At 33.9% G+C, this 16,715-nt stretch overlaps 1 protein-coding gene across 2 annotated transcripts in view; it reads right to left on the bottom strand.

The window, feature by feature from the left end:
* Nucleotides 1-4,840: 4,840 nt before the first annotated feature.
* LOC145301352 (SMAD family member 3-like) overlaps nucleotides 4,841-16,715 on the bottom strand; it is a 295,558-nt gene continuing 283,683 nt past the window's right edge. For both annotated transcript variants that reach the window (XM_080144568.1, XM_080144569.1), the window contains exons 7-10: nucleotides 15,435-15,647; nucleotides 12,684-12,821; nucleotides 7,534-7,678; nucleotides 4,841-5,328 (exon numbers count right to left, since the gene is read on the bottom strand). In XM_080144568.1, the coding sequence (XP_080000694.1) occupies nucleotides 5,205-5,328; nucleotides 7,534-7,678; nucleotides 12,684-12,821; nucleotides 15,435-15,647 (620 nt within the window). In that variant the 3' untranslated portion in view covers nucleotides 4,841-5,204. The remainder of the gene's footprint in view (nucleotides 5,329-7,533; nucleotides 7,679-12,683; nucleotides 12,822-15,434; nucleotides 15,648-16,715) is intronic.

The following is a 16,715-nucleotide window of genomic DNA, read 5'->3' as shown; positions in this document are numbered from 1 at the left end:
ATGCTTTACGGGTTCAAATCTTGGCTACAACTGAGTCAGAGAGGAGGTACCAAAAGACAAAATAATAGCGCAGTTATTCTCTGTATAGTAATCAGAAATGGTTGCAAGAACTGTGCCAATCAGACATGGTCAGATGAACATAAAAACTAGATTCCAAGGGTTATGCTCTATGAAGGAAAATCCAGCAAGGAAAATCCAGCCAAGAAAATCCAGCAAGGAAACCCCAGCAAGGAAAATCCAGCCAAGAAAATCCAGCCAGGAAAATCCAGCAAAGAAAATCCAGCAAGGAAAATCCAGCAAAGAAAATCCAGCAAAGAAAATCCAGCAAGGAAAATCCAGCAAAGAAAATCCAGCAAAGAAAATCCAGCAAGGAAAATCCAGCAAGGAAAATCCAGCAAAGAAAATCCAGCAAGGAAAATCCAGCAAAGAAAATCCAGCAAAGAAAATCCAGCAAGGAAAATCCAGCAAGGAAAATCCAGCAAGGAAAATCCAGCAAAGAAAATCCAGCAAGGAAAATCCAGCAAAGAAAATCCAGCAAAGACTCAGAAAATTTCATTGTAGTCCAATGTGGTATTATAATCTTTACAGCATCAGCCGAAGCATCCAGAAGTGTTGATTTGTTAAAATATCGCAAAACTTTTGACCCACCTCTTGTAATAATAATAATAAAAATATCCATGATTATTAAAGAGAATATTAAAAAATAATCATCATCCAAAAAAAACTATCTTTTTTTAAAGAGCAACAGATCTTTGTGAACAACAAGTTATTTTGTTTATATCTTCTGAAGATCGCATGAAAGGCAATATTTTCTTTTCTTTTTTATTTATTTATTTTTTTGCTGTGAGCAAAATGCCGTAACCATCCCATCCGACCAAAATTACAAGAACGTTTCACTCATTTCACACAAAGAGACCCGCATCACTCATGGCACACTATTGTTTTTTTTTGTTTTTTTTTTTATAAAAACGTCAAAATGTCAATCTAGATTGAAACAAAATTGAACGTGAACAAATCTTTCTGTAGCGACTCGCAACAAAATCTACAAACTCGGAAGACAATTTTATCTAGCAAAAAAGGGACAACCTATAAAGTTCTGCTATAATAATAATAAGATTTTTAAAGTATCACATGTTTCTGCCCTTCGACAATCAAAGCAAAAACTTTATATTGAACAGTAATAAAATGGTTTCAACCTGAAGATGACTTTGCAGCGATATTAATCTGGCTTTTTTTTTTTTAAGGTACGGAAAGATTGGAGATTCGAGTGAGATCGAGAGAACATGACTGCTGACTAAGTCACGAACAATCGACTCTGCGACTGGAGAAGAGGATCACTTGGAGGAGAGAAGTAGAATAAGGAGATGGGAATTGTCAAGATTACGGAAGTTGATTTTCCAAACGAAGCTAGTCGTTTCTTCTGTCATCTTCACGGGTGATCATTTTACAGGGTTATTTGTTGCTTGGTTATTTCTCCAGACCACCTGTTTTAAAATCTTGACAACAACAACAAAAAAGATGCCTACTATGTTTATAGAAAACTTATTAAAAACAAAACTACTCAATCTTACAAAAATAAGGGGAAATTTATATATATATATATACATATATATTTGTATATATATAGTATTATGGAGCTTTTTCAGTGTTTACACCAACAGTGCTCAATATAAGTAAAGCTAGGTAGTATGTTTTGAAAATATATATGGCAATTAAGCTACATGGAATTTTTTAATTTCATCTTTGAGAGGATTCCTTAAGCTGACAAATCCTCACGAGGATGAAACGCAGAAAATTCTGTGTAGCTTAATTGCCATATATATTTCCAAAACTTTAGTTCAAATAAATTAAACTAAGAATCAATTTCCAAAAGCTTAGATGGAACTCAATTTTTTTTTTTTAATTCTCATAGAACTTTTACTAAATAAAGTATTAAATTAAGATATTCTATTATTTAATGACAATTTTGAAACAAAATTACTTTTACACACGTTTGTGAGAGAGTCAGAGGTTATCATAGGAAATATAGGCTGTTATAACCAATTCTCCCTCTTCGTCCTTCTGATGAAGGGAAATCGGCTATAACAGGCTTGATTACTCTTCCAGAAAGCATGCACAAAAGTTATTTTATTCCAAAATTTCCAGTAATTCATAATCCTTATTTATTAATTTCTTAATTACATATTAAAATATTCCTGTCATCATAACTTTCAGAATTTAATAGATTGTGCTCAATACCTAATAGAGCTTAAAAATAATAATATAGAAGATGAGATCTAAGACCAATACATGCGTATTATTAATACACACACACACAATAAAATTATCATAACTAGATGTCAAAATGTATAAAATAATATATAAAGTGTTCAAACTGTAGATCCAATTTAATCATTAAATCATGAAAATGCTTATTAAGAGTTATTTTACCAGTGACTCACTAGAAGGATTTTCACCATTTTCTAACTGCAAATGTAATCAGGAAAGTCACCTTTTCATAATTGGAACTGAGACAGAAGACTTTGCACACACAAAGTGCTCAATATCTTTCATATAGATCTTTATAACAATAAGAGATAGCTAAATGTAGCTAGTCTTAAACCTTTACTGTAGTTTCATGAATTACTCAATCATCAGTAGCACATTAATAAACTCACCAACTCCTCTTCATATCCAAAACACAAAATGTAAATAAAAGAACCCGTTAGAATCTGTACTCTGGCCAAGTTTGACTTTTTGTGTTTTTACTTTCTGATGATTCAGTAATTCAGTAAGCTGCAATAAAATATCTAAATAAGCTACACATTTTATGTGTGTGTAAATTCAAAATATGTGTGTGTGTGTGTGTGTGTGTGTGTGTGTGTGTGTGTGTGTGTGTGTGTGTGTGTGTGTGTGCATATATAACAGTTTCTGGGTTGCTACTCATGATGGTGCCTCAATATTAATGTGACAGGAAAGCCGCAGACTGTGTGTGTATATATATATATATATATATATATATATATATATATATATATGACAGCTTCAGATATAGTGAATTGATGGGCCACTATTTATGATGGTACCTGTCAATATGAAAGTGACAGGAAAGCCACTGTAGAGACGTGCAGGCAGGACAAGAAGAACAATGAAGTTCTCGACATCTGCTACCATTCCTTGTTTTCAATGCAGCAGAACTTTTCAAGAAAAGATTGGGTTTATAAGCCATCTCCACACACATCAATAATAATCTCACAACTCCACACTCCAAGATGACCAGATAATCCTTGCCATTCCAACGAACGAACAACACACGCACAAAATAATGGCTCCTATTTTATTCAGCTCAAATGGACCAAATAGGATTGCAAATCATTTAAAAACGTGGTCAAAAGACCATAAATCACTAGCAAGGGTAAGAAAAAATTATTATTCAAATGTTTTATATATATATATATATATATATATATATATATATATATATATATATATATGATTTACGGCATAATCACATTGAAACATGGATTCTCGTCCGATCACGAAGTTAAGCAATGTTGAACCTGGCTAGTACAGGTCATTATTTGAGAATTCTAAGTGCTGTATATGCTCTCCACTTATCTCGGCATTTGTTTCCATTCGTTCTGAACCCTCACTTGCTACTGGTATTTAAAAATGTCGACTCAGGAGAGGTGTGGTTTGCAACTTTGCCACAAAAATTCCATGCACAGGCACCCTTACAGTGAGTATCCATACTGTAAAGACTGAAGGAAGCCACCATATATACACATGTATATGTGTGTGTGTGTGTGTGTGTATATATATATATATATATATATATATATATATATATATATAATCATTATTCCTTGTCAAGTAAAATAAAAGTAAATGCAATTTTTGTCATTACCACTTTTCTGTTTCAGCACTTATCTACAGGTTGTGTTTGTGTGTGTTTTTTAAATTTTAATAATGAATGGCATCTGTCAGTTTTTTGCATTCATCATGCCTTATCTAAGCAGCAAAGAAATCAAAATAAAATAAAAATTGAGTTGGAAATTTAAGAATCGAGCTAAGTCTGTTGACTAAAAAAAAATAATTGACAGCTAAAGTTATATCATATATACATACACACCGGTTTCAGTAAGTTATCTTGAGCCTAGTCAGTATATAATGGCTGACTGTTTGGGAATACCAAGTGCTGTATGTAAAATACTTTCGGAATCTTGGTGACAGAAGGTGTGACTGATCTGTTTGAGTACAACTGTTATAATCAAACCAATTTAGATAGAAAAATTCAGTATGGATGTTTGTTTAATGGAATAAATGCACAAGACTAAGATATATATATATATATATATATATATATATATATATATATAGATATATATATATATATATATATATATATATATATAGTGCGTGTGTGTGAGAAAGAGGGGTGTAGAGGGGCAGGAAAGGGGAAATGCAACAGCAAATAAAGAGTCCAGTCTTTGATCATTATTATTTTTAATTTCTCTCTCCAATTACTAAAAGTGTTAAAGTATGTCATCTCTGGTTCAACTTTGAGACTGAGGTATTGTTCCGTCATAGTTAGCCATTGCACCCAGAGTGAGTGCACAGCTGATGATAATGATGATGATAATGGTGATAATGATGATGGACAATGGTGAAAGGCAGCACCAGCAGCAGCAGTTGGTTGGTAAAAGAAAGAATCCATTTTTTTTTTTGTATGAATGTGTGGACAAAGCAGCAAAAGAATGCAAACGGTGGCAGTTATCGCTGCTCTGGACGCACACAACAGGCGACAATCAGAAAAGTAACATTTTTGTTCTTGTTGTTTTTCTATAGTAGTAGGTGTGTGTTTTGTTTTACATGTGAGGGTCTTTTTAGGTGTTTGTATTCAGGGTAAGGAGAAAGAAATGGTTGATGTGAACGGTTCTTCATAAATGAAACTGCTGTTGCTGATGGTGTTAATGATGAGGATGCGGATTAACATGATGATGATGATGATGATAATGATGATGATGCTGTTGCTAAAATGATACTCAAAAATAATATTAACAAAAACTTTTTTTTAAAAAAATGAAAAAAAAAAAAAAAAGAGGGGGAGAGGAGGTAATCTCGCACTGCCTAAGGATGCGGTGAGCCATTTGTATGTTTGCGTTAGTTGCGCCATGTCCCCTTTTTGTTTGTTTTTTTTGTGTGTCCAGCCGGCCAGCAGCAGTCTAGGACATGCTAGAACAGGGTAGTCCAGGTGACCCCATCTGAGTGAGTACTCTGTCTAACCACTGTAATGGCCCATTCAGATGGATCTCAATCCAACATGGGGTACTTGTCACCGTTTGCCGCCTGAAACAGAAAAAAGAGGAATAAAGAAAAGGTACAAATTTTAATAAAATTTTTAATACCAAAATTTTAACTTGGATATGACATTAGTATGATAATAAAAATATTAATAATAAAAGTAAAATAATAAATAAATAAAACATAAACAAATACTATTTTAAATTAACCCCCCCAAAAAAATTAACCAAAAATATTAACATCTTTAATGAATTAACCATTACACTTCAGTGACCTCCAGGCCTTGATAAAAGGTGACAATAAGGTTAAAAAAAAGGAAAGTAGTCATTTCTGTTTCTGAAGAGTTTCAATGCAACCAATATTACTCACAAATCACCAAAGAGGAACAGAAAAAGAAAGAAAGAGAAAATGGAAAGAAAAAAATGAGAAAGGAAAAAAGAAGAAAAACTGAAATATTTTTTTTAAATTTCATCGCGTTATAATTGTATTTTGATATCAAAACAAGACATAGATGTATTGTTATATATTTCCTCTGGCTGGTCGTCACATGTGTTTTTCAGTCTATATAATTTCTAAAAAATCAACTTTTGTCATTGTCTCAATATGTACACTTGGCAGCAAAATAAAACACACACAGCTGGGTATAAAATATTTTGTTTATTTAAATCAACCTTTTCAATTGCAGAATGCCAGTTATAACAATATTGATGGCACGTATGGAGAAAAATGTGTCTCTTAGCTTGCCTGTCATCGTCACTCTCTCTCCTTTTTCTGTTGTCTGCTGCCTGCATTTTATTGTCACAGATGGCGTCAAAGCATTCCACCACACAATGTCTTGAAATGTCAGTCAATCTCGCTGACCTAATCTCTGGGGATTCTACGTCCCCCATTTTGGTTTCTTTTATGTAATTCCTGGGCACCTGGATTCAAGATCTGATTGACTTTCCTTTGACGTCATTCCCGGGCACCTGGCAAACATCCAACAGTAAGACAATTTTTGAAAACTAGATTTTACATTGTAACATTTTCTTTTTTAAAGGAGGAGAAGTTAATGGATTATTGTAGTAATTGAAAGAAAAGATTTGTAGACAGAATGAGATAAGAAGTATGTGGGTGAAAAAAAAGAGAGAGTTTGAGAAAGATAGAAAGTGCGAGGGAGGTAGAAAATATAAACCACTCTAATTTGCTGCATGTCAAAATTAAGAAAATGATACAAAATATGGGAATGGGGGGGGGGATAGAATGTCATTCTTTGACGAAACAAGTCATCTAACACCTCAACCTCCCAGATTAATTATTTGAGGTCTTATACTTTACAACAAAATTGATATTTTCAGTTTTCAGAGAGAACTGTCAGATGATAAAAAAGTAAAGCAAGAGAAAATGGAAATAGGAAGATCAAGAGAAAAAAAAAACAGAAGAAAACTATTAAAAAGAGAAAGAAAGAAAAAGAAAATTCCGTTCAAAAAGTAAGGAGGTAAAGTACTAGCAATCTGGCAGAAATCAGGTTTTTCTCCTTACAAAAAAAAAAAAAACAAGAACTTGGGAGTGCTTTAACGATTTAAGCGGAAAGTTTTTCTGGATTAAAAAAGCAGAATTTTGCTAAAATGTGGAGAACTCACATTTCTGGTAAAATGTAAGCAACTTAGACTTTGTTATTGAGGTTTTGTAAAAAATTAACAAATATATAAAGTAAAGTTAGTCTTTTTCTCAACTTCTGTCATCAATAGCTTTCTTCCTACGACATCAATATTTGTTTTAGGTGGCCAGTTCCTTTTGTAGATAATTGCAGAATGTTGTTAAGAATAAAATGTAGTTTGATTGAATTTCTTCAAAAAATATTTTGCCTGGGTCAGAATTATTTCATACAGATGCCAGCTTAAAAGCAAAGGAGATGCATTCGTCAAAACAGAGTCACTTTCCTTTGTTTGAAAAAAAAATATCTTGGAGAGTAAAAAATAGCATGGTTTAGAAAATGAAAAACAAAACAGGAAAATAAATTGCAAGTAAAAACATTACTAGGTAAACGCTGAGCGAGTACAGTAAATGAGTAATCATTTTGCGTTCCCCCACCACATCCTTTCTTTTTATACCCCCCCCACACACACTTGAAAATTCTTTTTTTCAGCACCACCAGAGGACACTAATGTTGGCAGCCCTTGCTTTTGAGCAATGTCGTTGTTAAAACCCGTCACCATGAAAGAACAAGAAGCAAGATGTAAAACCCTAAAACTGGTGCGTCCTCCTTACCTGTATTCAGCACCCCATCCTTTAACAAAACTCATTCGTATGGTACACATTCTCGTCAGCTGATAAACAGATTCAAATCCTTGATTAACAGACTGACCCAACATAGCAGCAAACTCTTGATTGTTGAAGATTTTTAAATTACATCCTAAAATAGAAAAAACATTTTTTTTAAATCTTTTAATATATATATATATATATACATATATATATATATATATATATATATATATATATATATATATATATATATATTCATTCTGATGAGTTAAGGGCAAAATTAATTCATTGATTTATATGATAATTAAATAAATGATTTTGCGCTATGAAGCAGGTGCTTACAAGAATTGTGCATGTCAACATACTTAAAGGAATAAATGGTAAGATGGTCAATATCTTGAAATTTAGAATATTAACTTTTTGTCATTTATTTGTGATATGCTCCGTAATTACATTGAGCTTCATAAATCAAAGGATTAGTATAAATATAAGGTGAAATATAATTGAAGAAACAATTGAAAAGACTTGGAAGCTCATTCATGGAGAGGGTGGGAGCTTACATATTAATACACTATCGGGGAAGGGGGCAAATTTACGGTCAAAGGGAGGTAACCCTTAAAAACATTTTGGATAAATTTTTATGTGTTACCTCGTATTTTCAACAAAAAAAAAATGAGATTTCTTTTATTTTTTATTTATTTTGTATGTGTGTGTATGTGTATGATTAGATGTCAACCTTGAAAAATAACACAATAAATAAACATTTTATATTTTAGAGCAGTACATAACTTTATTAAAATGATCACCTACTTCCTGACCAGAAAACGGTATTGATAATCTAGTTTTTTACTTGATAGTCTAAACCAGAATATGTAACTAATTTTTCTTTTGTATATAAAATATATTTTTTTGTATCTACAAAATATGGTTACCTGTTCTGTCTTGCACTATGTGGTCAAGAAATAGGTGATCACTACTGCTTTTTAATCAGAAAGTGAGTGATGACTTTGTGTTAAGAGTAAAAATTGTGATCCTGAAAAGGCTTCACAGTAACCACACCATAGTGTCCATTCAAAAAGTTTGTTATTGAGGCGAGATGCACACTCTACAGAGGTAACGTCCTCCTCTGGAGAGTACCTTAACAGAAATACATAAAGGTTTATTAAATCATTTTTATTTCAATGTAAAAAAATCATTTTTAGATACCAGAAACATTTTATTCATAGATGAATGAGAATTTTATTTTAATTTTACAGACTACAATTCTCATCCTGCTTGTTTCAGATAATTTAGTGCTTATGCACTTATGTTACCGTGCTATTTCTTTAAAATAGTTCTTTCATCCATAAGTTAAATCATTAATTTATATCTTAAGTAATTCACTTTATAAAATCTCCATTACTAACGATTACTACGATATTATCCCATTGATTACTGTACACGCAATAACCCTTATCCCCGAGTAGCCTCCGGGCCTTGATAAGTGGTGACTTCCATGTTTGAAAAAAAAAAGAAAAGTTATTATTGCTTCTACTATTGAACAATCAATCCAAAAAAGATTGTCACTTAAAACTGATTGTAACCCAACTTTATAAGTAATGCCAAATGACGTATCGTTTAGTGCTGGACAAGGCACATAATCTAACAGTAATAGTTTTTAAATCCGTAATTAGTAAATTTCTCGTATATCAATCAATATAAAATTATATTATTCAAAATAACATTTTCTTTAAAATGGTATTTTAATATTTTTGTTGTGATTTGTATATTCCAAGAAATTGTGATTTAATTCTGTTTATTAACAATGAAACATGTCATGGCGTGTCTGTGAGTGGTAGATCGCTTTTTGGACGTATGTGTTTTAGGTCTGTTCATATAAATACTCGACACGGAAGTTTTACTAGTCAATGACGTTACATATTTTTAAAACAATAAGAGAAAAGAATTGTTTTTATCGCGGAATTTGAACAAAATAGGTGCGACTTTCCAGTCAAAAGTTAGAACATTTTAAAGTTGAGGCTTTCTTGTATAAAAATAAATCAGGATAGAAACTTTGTTCAAACAGTATGTAATAGTACATATATTTCTTTTGCTATAAAATCTGAAAAAAATTGGTTAAGATGCGCACATCGATAAAAATGATAGCGAGTGCTGGTATTTGATTGTTTTTTTAATGCCATCCATTACAAGCGACATGCGATGCCGTCATGTAAATTCATAACAAAACATTTGTTTACAAAGTGGCTTACAGCAATGAGTTATACATTTTTCCTTTTTATTCTTAAGTATTTAGTAAAAATCAGTTTTTGATTATGAAAACAAAAAAAATGTTTTTGGCAATGTTTTATTTTAGTGTCGGAAAAAAAAATTTGTCAAAAAATATTCAATTCGAACAAAAAATTGAATAGAACAAAGTTTATTTGTATAAAAATAAATGAAAAACGTGTTTGAACAGGATAGGAATGTTATCATTTTTATACATATTTATATTATTAGATTTCCCAATGGCCATTTTGGATTTCCTAGTTGCAATCTTGGATTTTTCACAGAGTAATGATGACAAATGATAATGTCCACCAGAATAATATTTCGTATGATGATAAAGCATTACCTGCCATTTTGTTTTTACCTGCCATGTTTCTACTTAAATCCGTTAAAATGAAACTTAATTATGCTAATTACTTTAATCTACATGAAAATACTATAATTCTAATCTGTACAAAATCTTATTTAATTTGATGTCCTACAAGCCATATTTTGTTAATAATTTCTTTGAATTGTGTCTTAGTAGTCATCTTGGATTTCCTGGTCGCCATCTTGGATTTTTCATGATGTTATAATGGCAAATGATAATGTCCATCAGAATAATAATTCCTATGATGATAAAGCCTTACTTACCATTTTTCTTAGCTGTTTTTATGATTAAAATGAAACCTTGGAAAATTTATAATAGAGTAGTGAATAAAGGGCAATCAGTAACCCCGTCTGTCCACAACCAGAAAGTTGCATGTACGGCAACCGAAAAAACACAACTGCTTGCTTGGTGATTCACCTTCAACTCCACTCTAGAACCAACAAACAACTCCCTCCTAAATTTCCTTATGTGGATGGAATCAACACTTCTCATATCCACGATAAGACACCTTCAAGGCATGTAGGTCTTATTTCATCCCTACTATACTAATTAAGAAATACTCAGCATAGCTAGCTCCCATACTTTCCAAACTCTACAACAAATGCCTTGTTAAATCCTGCTTCCCTAATAGCTGGAAGATGGCTTCTGTGGTACCAGTGTACAAGAATTCTGGCAAAAAGACTTACCCTCTCAATTATTGCCCTATCAGTCTCCTTCTGCTCATCGTTAAATCTTTGAGATGCTAATCAATCGCGCACTAGTCTACCATCTTAATCTTCTTTCTGACAAAAAGTATGGATTTAGGAAATGTTGTTCTACTGAAGATATTTTAAGTCATCTATGAACCCATATACCATGCACTGGATAAGGCAGGTGAAGCCAGAGCTATAAAAGGCCTTTTACAAAATCTGGCATGAAGGGCTGCTAATGAAAATTAAATCATATAGTTAGTATAACTGGATGAATACTAAATATAATTAGATCCTTCTTAGAAATAGGACCATCCAGGTTGTCATTAATGGATGTTCATCTAAGCATCATAAAATTAATGCGTGAATGCCTCAGAGATTGATCTTTGAACCACTATTATTCCTGATATTCATCAATGACCTCCCCGATAATATTTTGTTCGAGATGGGCATATTTGCTGATGATACAATGCTCAATAACATGCATGGGGGAAAAACAGATGTACACAAATCTAAGACAATGGTTGAATCCTTAGAAAATGACCTTCAGATCGTAGTGGAATGGGGCCGTAAATGGATGGTAACAATTAATGTTAGTAAGATTAAGCTGCTCTCCTTTAACAATTACAAGGAGCCTCTGCAACCACCGATATCCATAACAAATAATTCCCTACCTGAGAATTCTTCAAACTCCTAGGATTAACATTCACAGGAAATATGAACTGGAACAAATACATTAAGGACATTGCGAAGTTTGCTGCAAAGAAGATGGGCTCCCTCTATTGTGCTAGAAAACTACTCACATCCGAGAGTATCCTGTACCTCTCACAAGGCCAACATTTGCTCATGCATGGAGTATTGTTGCCACATCTGAGCTGATGCATCTACCACTATTCTCTCCCTCTTGGATAGGGTCCAAAAAAAGGGTCTCCAATCTAATAGGTCCCACTTTGTCAACTAAGCTTCAACCCCTGTCCCATCGTCGCAATGTTGAATCCCTGTGCCTGTTTTACAAGTATTTTAATAGAATGTGCTCTGATGAACTCATTGTACTTGTGCCCCCTCAATGTACATACCCCCAACAAACCTGCTTAGCAACAAAATCACACCCCTTCACTGTTGAGGTCCCTAAATGTCAGAAAGTTTTCTACTCTAATAGCTTCTTCTCTAAAAAGGCTATACTTTGGAATTCCCTCCCTGCTACCTGCTCCCCAAACTGTATTGATTTGCAGAAGTTCAAATGCAACATAAATCACCATCTTAATCATTCTTAGGCATCGTCTGAATTAGTATCGCCTTCCATCCAAGTGGCAACATGCCTTGTTTAGAGTGAACTTGAGTGTAAAAAAAAAAAAGTCTGTAAGTTACCAAGTAAGATGGTCGTAAATACAACCAACTGGACCTTCATGATGTTATGATAATATGTTCAAAATTTAATCATAATATTTTAAAAAGATCTGAAGATACAGCTTTTTAAAGATAGGTTAGTCTGTAAATTGTGTAAATTTCCTACCATTTTCAGTCACAAGTTTATATGCATTTGAATGTCCAGTGAACCACACATTTCTTTATACTTTGAATGGTCATAACTCCAGTTCTAGTGGACCGATTTTAAAAAAACTAAAGATAATATTTCTTTATTGTTTGCTCTTTTCAATAATGCTTGATTTGAGTTTATTTGATGTAAAGAAAAAAAAATTGTGTGGTACTGCTACTATTATGTTACAGGTTCACCAAGCAGAATTTCTTTGAATTAATTTGGTATTTTTAAAAAGAAATTCTGTTAGAAGAAACAAAATAAAATGGTTGAAACTGAGTCGTTGTCTTACCTGGAGGAATCTTACACACCGTGGCTGGATGCCAACCATAACGTTGGTTACAATTCGGACTCTGAACAAAGACTGCACTTTCACTGAGACACTCGGCAAACACCTCCCCTCCAATGTAATACAATCTCACACCCCGACCTGAAAAGAGAACAGCAAAAAGGCTAAATTTAAATTTATAAAACCACAAATGAGAAGCTTTGTTTACCTGTTGGAGTGTCCACTACAGTTTTAAATAAAATTTCTTGTTAGTCTCTCATGCTTTAGTTTGAAATAGAATTTTCATTAAGAATGGATCCATCCTTGTTTCCTTAAAGATCCTAATCATTTGGAAGTGATATTATCAGAAAAAAACAATCTCTTTCTTCTTGAGAAAACAGGTTTTAAAGTTTTGAAAATTTAAGGAGGAAATTTGATTCATCTCATCTTTTTTTTATTACATTTTTTCACCCCAAACAAGACACATTGCCACTTTGGTATAGGGGGCTACTATCAGGGACATAAGCTAGTAGGGTACTATGTAGGGGTTGGGCAGTAAGATGTCGGTTCACGTTACATTGAACTTCTGCATGTTAGTACAGTTGGAGAAGCAGGGACCTGGAAGGGAATTTCAAAGTCTAGCGGTTCTGGGGAAGAAACTACTGGAGTAGAAAGCTCTCTTACATCTAGGGATCTCTACTGTGAAGGGGTGGGATTTAGCTGCTTGTCGGGTTTGTCAGGGGTAGTTACACTGTGCGGGCACAACTGCATGCAGTTTGTCTGAGCATTCACCATTAAAATACTTGTAGAACAGGCAAAGAGATGCTACATTTCATCGGTGGGACAGAGGCTGAAGCTTAGATGACAGTTCAAGACCTATCAGGTTGGTGACTCTTTTGGGCTTTTCTAGGAGTGAGAGACTAGTAGCAGATGCACTAGCCCAAATATGACAACAATACTCCATACATGGGCGAATGGTGGCCTTATAGATGTAAAGCACAGTAGAGAGAGCCTACCTTCTTTGCAGCAGTCCTGGCAATGCTTTCAATGTAATTTTTCCAACTCGTGTTTCCTGTGAACGTTAGGCCGAGGAGTTTAAAAGAAGTACTTTCAGATAATGAATCTTTGGCCATTGCTATTGGTGGGAGAGAAGGTTTCTTGTAATTATTGAAGGAAACAAATTTAGTCTTGGAGGATTGCATGTGACCATCCATTTTTGTCCCCATTCCACTACAGATTACAGGTCATCCTCTAGTGTTTCTGCCATTTCCTTAGTTATGTGTTCATTTGTTTTCTTGTCGTATCTGTTATAGAGCGTGGTGTCATCAGCATATATACCCATCTCACAGACAATTTTGTCAGGGAGGTCATTTATGAATATTAGGAATAATAAAAGTCCAAGGATAGACCTCTGAGGCACTCCCGCATTTATATCGCATTGTTTCAATGTACGACCATCGAGAATAACCTGGATTTTTCTCTTATCTAAGAAGGATTTAATTATTTTACGCATTCGTCCAGTGATACCGTATGATATGATTTTCCTGAGAAGACCCTCATGCCATACCCTGTCAAAAGCCTTAGATATATCTAGAGCTACTGCTCTACCCTCCCTTGCTTTGTCCAATGAATAGTATATACGTTAAGAGATTACAGTTAGGATATTTGCTGTGAAACGGGCTTGTCTAAATCCATATTGTTGGTCGGTCAGAAGTTTAGCATCTGTAAGGTGATGGACTAGAGCTTGGTTAATTATGGAATCAAATATTTTGGCGAAAAGTGTGAGGAGGCTAATTGGGCAATAATTTAATAGGTCAGTTCTTTCACCAGAATTCTTGAAAACTGGTACCACAGAAACAGTTGGCTTTTCTATTGATAAATTCATATTCTTTAACAAACTATACTAGTGAAAGCGATTAACTCATTTTAAACAAATGCACAGTTATTTCCCTTAAATTTTCTTTGATAGGAAACTTTTCTTCATTTTTTTTTTTTTTTAAATTGCATTTTCATCTCAAACAAGGCACAGTTCCACTTTGGTGTAGGAGGCTACTATCTGGGATATAACTGCAAGGATACTATGTAAGGAGTTGAGCAGCCACTGTTTATATTACACTTGAACTTCTGCTTGTCAATACAGTCAGGGAAGCAGGAAGGGAATTTTCAAATCTAGCAGTTCTGGGGAAGAAACTTTTAGAGTAGAAGACTTTCTGGCACTTGCGGATGTCTACTGCTCAGGTTTAGGGGAAGGGAATGAGGGGGGATGTGGGGGTTGGCATTCATTGCCCTAGTTAGGAAACAAGGCTAAGCACTGAGTGTCTCTAATGAGTCCCTGTGATCACACTTCTGCTCCTGGCTAATAGGCAAAGAAGTATGGAAGCTGGCCAATAGGCAGAGTCTATCTAATCCTTAAGCAGTTTAGGTTTGCAAACCGGTGATTTGATCGAGTTAACAGCTCTAGGGAGGTTGTCGACCAGAACTGAGGAGGCCTCCCTCACCCGCTTGATGTCAAGATATATGAGGTCAGTGGCACAGATTTAACATCGGAGTTTTCCTTCTCTTAGATTCTTCTCTTAATTCACAAATTAGGGAGGGGAGGATTAAATTTTAAGTCACTTGAATTAAGGATTTAAGGAGCAATATAAAAAATAGAAACTTCCTCCCAGCAAGAGCAGAGGAGGTATATATATGTATATATACATATATATATATATATATATATATATATATATAAAAAGAAAAAAAAAAAAAAAAATTGAGCTGTTGACCACTCACCTATGTGCCTTCTGGTCATCTCAACCTGTTGTGTTCTGTTAATGTTGGACAGTAGTCCCAAGCAGAAACGTTCTGAATTTGATGGGTCAGTGAAGCCATCGACAGTTAGGGACGGCTGGGAGGCGTGGAAGGTTTCCCCGACCCTGGTGTTCAGCTCATAATATGCAATAGAGCACCAGAAATCAGGCTCCTTATACGTCACAGGCTGAGCATCTGCAAAGAAACAGAAGAAAATAAATTTTTAAAAATAAAAAAAAATAATAAAAAAAATCATTTTTGGTAATAATGAAATGAAATCATTGTGTGCAACGCTTAAGTGCACTACACATCATCAAAAGTGCATGCATTTTACATTGGATAACAGCGTATGGGAGGGATGGGGCACCAGGTGTAGTCTTGGCAAGTTTCGAAAAGTATAAAAGTTTTAAATGGATGCAGTGTCTTGGCAGCTGACAACTGATGCAGTTTGTTCCATGTTTCAACAATTTTGAGTACAAAAAAATGCTTCTGAAATTTATGGAAGCTGTGTTGTTTTCTGACTTTGCAGGCATATCCATGTGTTAGACCCATGGAGATGGGCTGCTGTTGGCGCCATGGTTAATAATTTTGTGGGTGTTTACCAATTCAATTGCTAGATATCAGTGAATTCAATCCCAGAACAAAGGCTTCATAGTATGACAGGTGTAATGACAAAGGACATACACTTGATTACATGTTTATGAACGGTTTCCATGCAGTCAATGTTCCAAGCAAGATTAAGTTTCCAGACCAAACGTACAAGTGCTAAACATGGTCACACCATAACTGCATACAGTTTTAAATAAAACGCTGAAGAACAGCTATTAAAGATTTTGCTAAGTGATGTCAAGGCACCATTGGCCTTCTTTAAAGATGGTCTTTGTTCGTGTTATTTGGATTTTTCAGACTACTGTCACATCTTGAGTGTTGTTTCGGTTGATGTGATCTACAGCCTTCTTCAAGTGTATCTGGTCAAACTTTGGAATTTTTATGCCAAACAAAGAAATCTGCACAGAATTTTAAACAGAATCCTTTATTTAATCCACAGAATTTTAAATAGAATGCTTTATTTAATCCACAGAATTTTAAACAGAATGCTTTATTTAATCCACAGAATTTTAAACAGAATCCTTTATTTAATCCACAGAATTTTAAACAGAATGCTTTATTTAATCCACAGAATTTTAAACAGAATCCTTTATTTAATCCACAGAATTTTCAACAGCATCCTTTATTTAATCCACAGAATTTTAAACAGAATGC

Source organism: Euprymna scolopes, chromosome 2, assembly GCF_053919585.1.
Source record: "Euprymna scolopes isolate OS-2025 chromosome 2, ASM5391958v1, whole genome shotgun sequence".
Classification (NCBI taxonomy): domain Eukaryota; kingdom Metazoa; phylum Mollusca; class Cephalopoda; order Sepiida; family Sepiolidae; genus Euprymna; species Euprymna scolopes.
Note: the sequence above shows the minus strand (reverse complement) of the source record. Positions and strands in the feature narration are given on the sequence as shown.